General features: G+C 49.6%; 1 protein-coding gene and 1 long non-coding RNA gene across 2 annotated transcripts; both read left to right on the forward strand.

Annotated features, from left to right (window-relative positions):
- The first annotated feature begins 490 nt into the window (after nucleotides 1-490).
- On the forward strand, nucleotides 491-5,254 carry LOC119101270 (uncharacterized). Its single transcript, XR_005094525.1, has 3 exons — nucleotides 491-566; nucleotides 2,272-2,387; nucleotides 5,159-5,254. It is a non-coding gene; the product is annotated as an uncharacterized LOC119101270 (long non-coding RNA).
- Nucleotides 5,255-6,032: 778 nt separating this feature from the next.
- LOC119100578 (uncharacterized protein C6orf136 homolog) lies at nucleotides 6,033-8,386 on the forward strand. The gene is made up of 5 exons (XM_037223659.1): nucleotides 6,033-6,103; nucleotides 6,407-6,631; nucleotides 6,770-6,839; nucleotides 7,066-7,119; nucleotides 8,339-8,386. The coding sequence occupies exons 1-5, from the start codon at nucleotides 6,033-6,035 to the stop codon at nucleotides 8,384-8,386; spliced, it is 468 nt and encodes a 155-aa protein (XP_037079554.1).
- The last annotated feature ends 3,374 nt before the right edge of the window (nucleotides 8,387-11,760 follow it).

The following is an 11,760-nucleotide window of genomic DNA, read 5'->3' on the forward strand; positions in this document are numbered from 1 at the left end:
GTCGCCGGATTTTAAACTCCTATAGGAAATCAGGTATGGCGCATCCAACGTTGAAGGTCTCGCAGCGATCAGTTAAAAATGTGCTGAGAACTGGGTTGTGTGCATGCGATAATTATGGAATTTTTCGGATTTGACGACTTTTGACCTGACCCAGAGTCACTGAATTGTCTAATGCGACAGGGAATCAAATATGGCACGTCCAATGGTGAAGGTTTCACAGTGATCGGTGCAGCAGGCTCCGAGATCTGAGTTGCATGCTTCTGTATGCAAAATTTTCCATTCGCGTTTTTTATACGTTTGATCTCAAGTCAGGTTATATTATTGTATCTTTATGACTTATCTTATTACACGAAATTGGTTGGTGACGGTTTCAAGGCCATCAAACGAGCCTTTTCGGAGAACAAGCGGTCTGCTTTATATGCCTGTCTTTTAGACCCTGTCGCTGCATTGCATTTCACAGCACGCTCAAGAAATTTGACTGCCAAGTGCTAAGAGCCGGGAAGGTTGCTACAGTTGGGCCCGTTGATGTGTGGAGGTGGTGGAAAGGGATTGCAGCATTTTAGGCGGTGGGCACATTTCCAGTATTGCATAGGAAATAATTGTAGATACTTGCACAGGCCTCAGAACTCCGACGTGAGCCGGCGTGCATCTCGGTGGTTATATTTTGTGTGCCGCGGTCGTGTTTCTGCGTACGCTGCGGTATACTTGAGTGAAGTACTTGAAGAATCCCGTGCTAACTGCCTGTAGTCAATGGGCTTATCCTGTACGGAGAGATTAAACTCGTAAGAATCTGTAAGTTTTATTTTTCTGTAGACAAAGTGAAGAATTTATGCTATGAGAGCCATTTTCTCTCTAGGGTCAAAATATATGTGATAATATTTTTGTAGTTATTCAAGTTGGTTTGTGCTGTTCTTGCTTAAAAGTGTCTTAACAGCATCCCTTAAAACATTGACTGTATATATGCTGAAATCGGTGACAATGATCACAACTTAGCCCTTGGAGTCATGCCATGCATGCCCAGAAATTTTGACTAGGATGTTCTTGCTGGGTGGGACAACTTTGTTGTAAGCTTTATATTTTAGATCTGAGCTGGAGGGGCTGTAGCACTGAAAGGATTTTAGAATTTAGAGCAGGGCACATCTCAAATGTTTGCTCTGAGAATCACATTGTATGTCTAGGTCCACAGTTGGTTTGTATGTACAGATAAACATGTCATGCTAGCTATTTTTTTATGTTAACCTCAGTTTGATGGTATCATTATCCATTCATGTGCATCTAATTGCATGCCCAAAATTTGATATGGGGGGGGGGAACTTGCCCCTGTGGCTGTTCTCCCTTAGATATGACCTTACTGCCATCATGAAGTATTATTTGTACAGCTTAAATCTGGTAAGGCCTTAATTGAGACCAAAACCTTCCAAAGTGGTAATATCAAAAAACCATACTGGGAGAAACAAAATCAATAAATATATCTTATGCAACTCTGCATTCAACACACAAACCAATTTTGTAATGGGCTTTGTCCTTTTAAGTTGAAACATGTTAGTATTGCCATAGTGCATCCACAAAATTTAATAAAAACAGATCATGATTTTGTTTTCAATTTTGGCATAATACTTGATATTTCTACCCTTCTTGATGGCTAGAAATACTTTGGGAGTATTGGTAATGTACAACAGTGACAAGTTTAAAGCTCCTAAAATTTGTGTGAAGGCAGGGACTACTGCTGCTTGTTCCAAGTTTTATTCATACGGGCTGTAAGCCAAGTTAGGTAACTTATGAAAGTTAATATTTTGGTAGATGTATTCACAGAGCAATGACAACCTGGCCACTTGATTGTACATTTCATACATCCTGTAACCCTCAAGGCTACTGAAGCAAAGTGTTAGCCAAATAGTAATGTTGCGGAATTTTGAGGTTTCCCAGTAATGATTTATCCTTTTTCATTTAAATGGAAAAATGGCCAGCATTTATCTGGCTATACAGGCTACAATAGAGAACTCAATATATTAGCATGAATATCATGCATGCACATGGCATGCCAGGGACAGGAAGTATCTGATAAAGCGACAGACTGCTATGAGTCGCTTGTTTTGTAGAAAACTGGGTTTTGAAAAAACTGATAACTGCTGTACTTCTCATAATTTTGCACAATCTTCTGTTTGAATTGAAAGCATTATACCCTGAAATATGCATGCATACAAGTGATGCAGTGTGTGTTGTAGCATGCTGCTGACTACAAATACTGATATAACCCTTCCCCTTATCCAGGAGAAATTACAGAGATGTCACATTGCTTCAAAACATCACAGCTCATCAAATTTCCTTTGGGACTTGCCTCAAGATGTGGTACACTGGAGTGGAATTTCATCCATAGAAACAGCCAGGTATGAAATGTGGTGTGAGTGTGTGGATCAAGTGTTTTACCAACATGGTTTTTGAAATGATGCCTTGCGTGGGTGTAGTGGTGTGTGGTGGGTGTGGTGGCGTGCTTGTCTGGGACACCAGTGGTACCAGGTTTGATTCCCTGTGGTGCCTGCTCTTCCTTCCAGGGTGAGAGGCAGGTGATGCCATCAAGCCTCAGTGGCTGAATGTGTTGTAAAGCCCCAATGACACACACACACTTTGCATGGGTGTAGGAAAAGGGGGGCAGGGTTTTACCCCCCCCCCCCCCCCACACACACACACTTTTCAAGGTGGGGGGGCCAGCATTGTTAACTCGCCCTCCCACTTTTTCAGACTTAAGTTGTGTTCAGCTTATGTTTGTACCTCCTAAACATGCATGCTGGTTTACCTAGTTCACCAACCATTTTCCTCCAGATGTGTCATCTTTTTTATTTAAGCATTGGTCATCACCTGATGTCACATCCGCGGGGCCAACGCCGCGTATACTATGGAGTTTGCAACACTGGACATGGAGGCTGTCGCTAAGATGTGCAACCATGCATGTTTAAAACAGTGTCACATAATTTTATGTCATAATCAAGTATGACTGAATGTTGAACATTTTAAGATGAACATGGGCTAGCCAGGTCAATATAAATTCAGAACCCCATTTCCATCTACAGTCGATGTTCAGGGCATCGTCAATATCTCTGAAGAACACAGTAAAAATCAGGAACTGGAGTCTGGGTGACAATTATTGGACCATCTGGACCATCTTACCACCTGACCACCTGGATTATCTGACCCCCTGGACCATCTGACCACCTGACCACCTGACCACCAACGGCGATCAGGGACGTTGTTGCGTCCATGAGGGTTCCTGTGCTGATCTGGAGCCAACGGCGCGGCTCAGACGGCCTTCCGTGTCAAGGAGGGGAACAATGTGATGGATGCATCCCTCTAAGGGCATTCGGATCGGCCAGGGGATTCCGCCCAGTGTCGCTAGCATGGCAGCCCGAGTACACCCCGCGAGGAGACGGAAGGACCCTTCAGCTCTTGACCAGAAACAGAAATGTGCCCCTAGTGGTCTAGTAAAGCAGTCACTTGGCCGGAGGAAAATGAGAGATGTCATTATTGTTAAATAGAGTGGGTAGAAATTATTTCAAACACGAACAAGGTCATCCCATGTTTGCCTTTGCCGCGTTTAGTCCTGTGCATAATCTATTAGTGAAACAAATTACATCAAAAGGTTTGAATATGCTCTCGTGCAAACTCAAGAGCAAGGACAGCGATGTCCTGGGCCGCAGTTTCGTAAAACCAAGTTATGGAAAGTATTCTAAATTCATTTGTATGATAATACGAGGTGCGTTCCATTTATTTTTGCATTATCTGGCATGATCACAGCATGAGTGATCAGTATGTGGCTTTGGGTGTTTTAGAGAGTTTCCTCTGCTGGATTGTTCTGGATGGTCTGAAAATCAGATAGACAGAGTCCGAAAGGAGTCGTAATGGTTGAATGCTGCACAGAAAAACCTAATTTGTACGAGTTGCATTGGTGACTTTCATTGCACTAGTGTACCTTCCTGATGCAAATTGTGTTCTTTTAGTTTGTTTTTGCTGTTTTGTATTCAGCACGAGCAGAGAACCCACCAGAAACAAGCTTTTAGGCTGTGAGCTCAAATCTAATGGGTCAGAAAAATGATGGCTGAATTTGATTGTCTGAGAGGTCGGGGCACCAGCCAATGTACCAGATGGTAACATTTGCTCTGCTTATCTCTACCAGCTTTCATTGTGTTAAGCTACGAATAGTTCACCAACAAGTGATGAAGTTATGTGTCTATAAGACATGTTTCTTGCAAAAAATCACCATTTGTAAATCTTACGTGCCAGATAGCTTGGCTAGGTAGTTCTTAGGGATTTGGGGGGCCTCAACTGCATGGTAAGATGGCGCCGTGATTGCGGGTGGAAGAAAGTGTGCAAGACGTAGTACCTCATATAGTATAGACCTGGAGCAGGACTATCTCTTCGCAGGAGCTGCAGTCTCCCCCACCTCAAGTCATCCTGCTCCCCTCTTTTGGGCAGCTTCCTTAAATGGAATGTTCTATATTTTTATGGGGTTTTGAACTGAAATAGGCGTCTTGAAGACCTTTCGGTGCAGTCCACGGTCCTGCCCTTCCTAAGACCTCAACTCCTCTAGCTCCTGAGCCGTTCACTCGCCCCCAAAATAGGGGAGAGCTTTCAAGGCCACCTTGGCATTCACGACGGCATAATTACGCTATTTGAATCCCGCCATTTCATAAGCCATGCCATGATGAGGGCCGAGAAAGATATGGTCGAGTCCTTTACATCTGGCGGTCGTGAGCACGATTTCCAGATATGATGGCCGTCAACTGGCTCGCAATCAATGTTGTGCAAGGTGCGATAGCGGAATCAAACAATGACGTTTCGAATAGCATATTTACTAAACAGAGCAATCGTGTTGTCTTGGGCAGTCTTTTCTTCGTTTGAGTATGGCTATAGTTATAAGTGAGCTTGTTGCATCACATGTGATGCTTGCCTCAATATCTTCAAATGTGGAACATTCCCTGTTGCTTTCCGTTTAAAACAGGTGAGCCCCATAGTTGCGTTCTATGTTTCATTTTTCTCATGTGTTTAAGTTGCGTCATGGTCACCCTCCCCATGCCCATATTCAGCTTTTCTTCCAAAGGCACGCGAACAGCGTCGATCGTTGTTACGTTCTGTTCGTCGCGTGACTGCGGGCGGTTGCCGGCAGGGGCCGCCGCCGCCTGCGGCCGTGGCCGCGCTGGCAGGGCGTGTGCGACCATACGGCTCGCTCTGCTTGAGCACGCCGGCGCTGGCGGCGGCCGAGGCGCGGCTGCCGGCGCCAGCGCCGCCGCAGCACGTGGTGCAGCACGTGGCGCGGCTGCAGCTGCAGCTGGCGGCGCTGGAAGCGGCGCACGCGCTGCAGACCACCGGCGACTGGCGGCAGCTGCGCGCCGGCTCGCTCAGCGCCTGCGAGCGGCGGGCCTTCAGCCTGCCGCTGCCGCCGGCCGACGGCCACACTCTCAGCGGCGCCGACAGGCCGGCGGAGCGGCCGCCGCCGGCCGAGCGCCTCCCTGACCGGCCCAACCCCGACCAGTTGCGCGCCGTCGAGGCCAACCTGCTGCAGAACGTGAGTCGGGGGTGGCTGTCAAGCCCTCTGGGCGGCCAGGCGTACGCCTGCTGACGGACTACTGTCCGCTCCTGCCCGGAGCGGCGACCGACGCGGCTCTTGCCCAGGGCCTCTGCGCGTTGTGTTGTTTCCTGTTAAGCTTGTGTTTTTTAATCGAATTTTTTAACATTTGTTCAGTATAGCATTTTAGGTAATAATGCCGTGGTTTTCATGCGTCTGTTCTGGACCTAAAGTTACGTCACTTCCCCGATGAGCTGTGACCTTATGACAAGAGGGTTTCGTGGCCTGTGCGTTTTATGCCTGGCCATGATCCAATGTGGTCTTGCGCACACCGGTTGCACGGCCTCGTTGATCGTCACTGCTCAGCATTATTGTTTTGCCACGCGCTGTTTGAAACGTTGGCAGGACTGTCCTCGACCACGGTTAGATCCATTCAATCAGCTTCCTGCTGTTCCAGCTCCCGCGCATTTTTGTCATGACGCAAGACTTCTCAATCTACCACAAGGACCTTGTCTTCGACAACAGAATACGTGGAACGAAATCGGTGTAAGTGGTGACATGCCTGTGGTGCGCATGGTTACGCATCCTGCCAGATCAAATCAGATGTTTAAAAAGATGAAAGCGAGGGATCAAATCCATAAAAGCTGTTAAATCTCGTGACGCTCATGTTCCTCCTCATTGCAGCACGATAGAACCTGTTATGCGTCCTTTCAGCAGCGCTGGCGTTCATTATCGGGGATGCAAGCATGTTTCGAAAACGAGTAGTATGTGTAATTCCCCGTTCGCCGTGGCTGGAGATCTCGCGTGGTGGGCGGCCGGTCGCCGTGTGACGTGCCACTCTCGTTGCAGGGGAATAGTGCCGTACATCAAGCAGTGCGCCTTGCTGCGGATAGTGGGCCACATCAAGTTCAGCTACGTGACGCTGCAAGTGCTGCAGAGCTCGGCGCATCCTGAGGACGACTCTATCCGCATCCGCTGGAGGATCCGCGGAGTCAGCGCCCTCAAGTCCATGTTGATGTTCTGGAAATTCAACATCTTTAAGCTCCAGAACAGCATTGACGAGCACGGCGTGGAGTGAGTTTTTCGTCCATCGAAAATGTTTGAAATTTGATGTAGTCCAAGTTCTGGAAGCTCCCCGCAGGAAAGCCGTACCGAAGTGCTGAATAAAAAATGCAGTTCCAGGCCCGCTAATCGTTCTGTTTTTACTTTCAGTTGGTATGACGGCTACTCCATATTCCAAGTGGGTGGCGATGGGAAGATCCACACGCACATTGCCGACAAGGTATGCCAACAAGCTGGTTAGTTCGAGGGTGTGGGCCAGTCCGCCTAGTTTGCGGGACCGGTGTGGGCAAAATACGCTCATTTTTGGCGCACATTCACCTTTGTGTGAACACTCGTGAGCCCGCTGCGTGTCATCAGCTGGTGTGCGCGCACGCGGTGACCAGCCGCAGCGGGCCCTCCAGCTGCCGTGCCGCCTCTCTCACGGCCGGTGGCCCGGCGTGCCGCAGGTGATGCCGGACTGGAGCCGCGAGCTGGACTCCAAGCCGGCGCTGGGTGGCCTGGCCGCGCTCGTGTACGGCCTGCTGCCGGGAGCCACGGCCGGCGCCGAGCTGGGCCAGCTGCTGGCGCTGGCCGCCCGCCTGGAGCGGCTGGAACGCCAGATCGACACCGCCCTGCCGCTCAGCGCCTCTCTTTACAAGGTCAGGGGCATATGTACACGGCTTGGGTGCCAGATCGACACCGTCCGGCCGCTCAGCGCCGCCCTGTGCATGACCAGGGTCACAGACACGGAACTCAGGCGCTAAATCGACATTGGCCGAGCCACTTGGTGTCATGTAACTCCAGGCCAGTGTCATACACGGCTCACGTTTGTTCACACACACACTGCTCTGTGATTGTGGGGGTCATGTTTACGCTGCCCAGTGGCGCGTAGCCCGGGGCTAAGACCCCCGTGTCCAGGTTAGCGGTAGTGCTTTTTCCTGCTCTGTGCTGCGTAGTACGGGGTGTTTTCAGACAGGTCATCCAGATGACACGGGTCAGCCACCCACGCACCGTCAGTAAGGTCGCCGCTGGGGTTTGAGCTGGGTTCATACATGCCGGCATTGTTCAGACTGCCGTTTACCGCTTGTTTCCCACAACGCGTTCTCTGTTCCGTTTCCGACGTTTCTCCTTGGCTCGTTTTTTGTGTTCCCGCTGATCATATTTGTACTGTGACTCGTGAATCCCCAGTGCGCCACCTCCGACCATTTCCGTGGTTAGCTTTACCTCATCGCTTCCCGACTTTGCACTGCAGTGACGGCGATGTTTACCTTGCTGATGGCCGGCACGGGGCCGTGACCGCCAGGTGGAGATATGTGTGTGCTGTAGTTTTGAAGGTACACCAAAACACTTCCTGAATGATTGTCAGTGTTCTTTCGTGTGGGTTTTTGGATTCTCCCAAAGGATTAAGCGTATTACATGGGAATAGTGGTAAGGTCAGTTTGTCACACATGACTCAGTTCTCTGGACCGTAGCGTCACATGTTTGCGATTGTCACATGCGTAGTCCCGTCTGCGTACGAATGCGAATGCCTGCGTCACAGTCCACGAGTACGCTGTAACTGTGGTGTTCTTGCCTGACCGTCGCGTTGTTTTCGATCCGCAGACGGCTGGCAGCACCTGAGTCGGCCTGCGCCCGCCTCGGCGCTCTCTCCAGTATTTATTGTAGCTGACGGTCGAGCGTGGCGCGCCGTGTTCGCCACAGCTGCGCCGCCGGCGCGGGTCACCGCGGTCCGGTCTGTAGTGGAGCGTGGTCGTGTCAGCCACAGCTCTGGTGCTGGTGCGACTGTGACCACCCGCTGTCGGGGGCGAGGTTCGCTCGCGGGGAATTCGGCCTCGCGGATGTAGTTTGCATTTGTTTGCAATCGAGAAGGCCGAGTGCTGGTGGGCAATGTGCGTTGATTATGTATGGCAATTTTCTGAAACGTTGACGGATGGCTGTCAAGACCTCTGGTCTTGGACCGTGGTAGTCTTTCAAGGCCCAGTGAACGTGAGCGGAGAATGGACTATATTGTGAAGTGTGCGACAATTCGTGTATACTTACGGAAAGGACGGCAGACTATAATAGTTTGTTGTTGTTTTCGCCAAGTCGAAAAGACGCACCCTGTTAGCGCAGACTCTGAGTTAATAAAACTTTCGGAACACTTGGAGCAAATTTGTTGAATATCTTGACGCGTAATTATGTCATACTGATGAGATTGTGATCCATGACAAGTTCCGCAGGCCCTTCCACCAAACCGCTCCATGACTAATATGTCTTGATCATGTTATTTGGTCCCTGTTTTGGGCATGTCCTTTGAACGAAGTGGTCTCGTCAGGATGATGTTTGGAATGCTGGTTGGTAATCGCTTGCAAGAGCCGCCAATAAATTATCAAGAAAGATTGCGTTTCGGATTACCGAATGGATCAGCTTACGTTAAATCGTGGTGCAGCAACACACGAACATGTGTTTTTTGCCGCCTACGTCTGACACGCAGTGCAGCAAGCTGTTGTGAAACACGGCACCGCTTAGCAAACCATGTACTGCAGCAATTCCGAAGCATGTCGATTCTACAGAGATGGCGCGTGGTAGAACAAAACTTGATTGCGTTTTACACAGCATTTAGGGCCTACGCAGCTTTCAAGACGTTAGGCAAGGAAAGAAACGGATTTCGGTTCATTTGTCTGTAATACCATGAGGTCAATAGTACTGAACTCTCCAATTGCTCGGGCGAACTATCCCTCCCCCCCCCCCCCCCTCCTGGCATACATTCCTACGCCACGTGCTGGACACGCGGCTTGTTGGAATACAAAAATCCAGGATGACTGAGAAATTTGCGTTGTCTTCGTTGTATAGAACTATTCCTACCATCCACCTCGAATTAGCTAAAGAGGATAGCTGAGGGAACGCAAGGCAAGGCGATGTAAGGGTACGCAATGGACGGGTAGTTATCGCCTTTGGCTCCCACGTGAGGGGCCTAGGTTTAACCCCTCCCCAGTTGCGCCATGGTCTCTGTGCGTTATTTAGCCTCTGCAGTCGCTGGTGCTCCGTAAAAGGGAGTGAGACGACGCAATGAAGATGGCCCCAGAACGATCGAACGTATTGGGCAGGCTATTAGAAGCGGCCCCCATGAGAGCGTTTAACCCTCCATTCAAATATGAAGTACCTAAGATCCAATGTGGGAAACCCCCAAAGATCGAGTGTACCCAAGCAGGCTATCAGATGGCTCCCGAGAGGAGCGTAGGGCCCTACATTAAGAACGCAATGGGTCTCCGAACAACCCAGTGTGCCCGAGGTGAACAGACAGGGCTCCCGACAAGTATGTAGGGCCTTCCATTCAATAGGATGGGCCCAAGGCAAAATGTAGAGGGCCCCCGAACGGCGGAGTGCGCCGGAGCAGGCGAACAGATGGGGCCCCGGTTAGAGCATAGGGCCTTCCATTCAAGTAAGAATTACCCAAGACCCAATGTAGGGGGCCCCGAACGACCGAGTGTGTCCTGGCAGGTAATCAGATAGGGCCCACGGCGAGAGCGCGGGGCCCTTCATTCAAATAAGAGTACCCAAAACCTAGTGTGGGGGGCCCCGAAAGATCGAGTGTAACCGAACAGGCTATCAGATGGCCCCCGACAGAAATGCGGGGCCCTGCATTCAAAACGAGAGAACCCAAGTCCCAGCCTGAAGGGCCCCGAACGACCGAGCGTGCCCAAACAAATTCACAGGTGGGCCCCCGACAAGAGCGTAGGGCCCTAAACAAGTGACAGAGAACTGGAGGAGCCCTGGACCAATATGGAGGGCCATGGGCGTATCGTGAGTGTGTCGATACGTTTACTGAGGCCAGCATGAATGCCGCTGAACAACCGAAGACATCTTGGCAGGCAGATTATTGTATTGTATTTGCATATAATATATAATGTATAAAATATACAATAATGTATAATGCGTTGGGAGTAGGGCGGATAGGACTTTAGGTTGAATGGGAAACATCCGTGGAAGGCCCTGATTTACAGGAGTGCCCGGTTCGCTAGCAGGAAGAATGCCAGCAGCAACGCGGGGCCCTTCGAGCCAATGCAAAAAAATAAGGACAACTTAGACGGCTCCTTAACGATCGGATTGGCCCTGTAAGTGGACACAAGGGACCTCCAGCAACAGCGTATGGCCTCTGAGCAGTGTAAGGGGCCTTAAAACTTCCCAGTCACCACCCATTTAATCAGTGAAGAATCACTCTTGTCTTCTCTTGGGCCCTTCACATCCGTTTGTGACTCTTCTTGGTCGCCTGGAAGCCGCTTAACACGTCCCATATTGTTACGTCTCATGTTAGAAGAAATTGCGTCTGTTTGGTCGGCTCTGTCGGCATTGGTCGGCATTCGGGGCCTGTGTGCCTCTTTGAAGCACAAGAGGGCATTGCCCAGTGTCCCCCCCCCCTCCTATCTCTCCCCGTTCACTCTGGATCCGCTCCTGTGTAGGGTAAGGCATAACCTATTTCTCGTATTTGCGAAATTTGCGATCCTCGACGCCTGCTATTTTTATTGGTGATGGCGCGGGATTCTGTATATTTTATATGGCAGTACTACTTCCAAATTGTTCATATACGGTTGTGAAGGTTTTGTGACATTTAGTTCCCCGCTGTACACAAATGCTATTGTCTAGAATTTGCCCGGAGTCGGCATAGAGGTGCACGTGGTCGGTTGAATAGACATATCTATTTTAAAAGTTGTGCACGTGATACTGGTGTAATGTGCACGCAGGAAAGTTTGTGATTTCCAACAGGTAAAGCCATGTAGAAAGGATCCACTGCGCCGGACGCCTGTGACATCGGCGAACTGATGCTGGTGTTCCTTGTGTTCAATATTCATTAATTTGTCATGGAAAATAGCATAGCATTTTTACCTGAAGTTAACAGTTTTTCCGATGTGAAATCCTTGGAGCATTAACTGTCTGCGCAGAGGCTAGCACCGACCTGTGGTTATACAGTGTGCACTAAACTTGGGGCATTCAGGTTTACTAGGTATGTGCATTGAAATGTTTGTTGTATTGCTGCTGCTAGGCTGACATGCTCAGCATAACATGTATGTTTGGGAATCTGAGCTGGATGCTCCCCAGGACAGTCTGAAAATTATCCACTGCTCCCGACTCTTTTGACTGATGCCAGCACCAGTATTGTCCAAAGTATGGTCAGTTTGACATGT

The sequence above is a fragment of the Pollicipes pollicipes genome, unplaced genomic scaffold, assembly GCF_011947565.3.
Source record: "Pollicipes pollicipes isolate AB1234 unplaced genomic scaffold, Ppol_2.1 Scaffold_4881;HRSCAF=5763_pilon_pilon_pilon, whole genome shotgun sequence".
Lineage (NCBI taxonomy): Eukaryota > Metazoa > Arthropoda > Thecostraca > Pollicipedomorpha > Pollicipedidae > Pollicipes > Pollicipes pollicipes.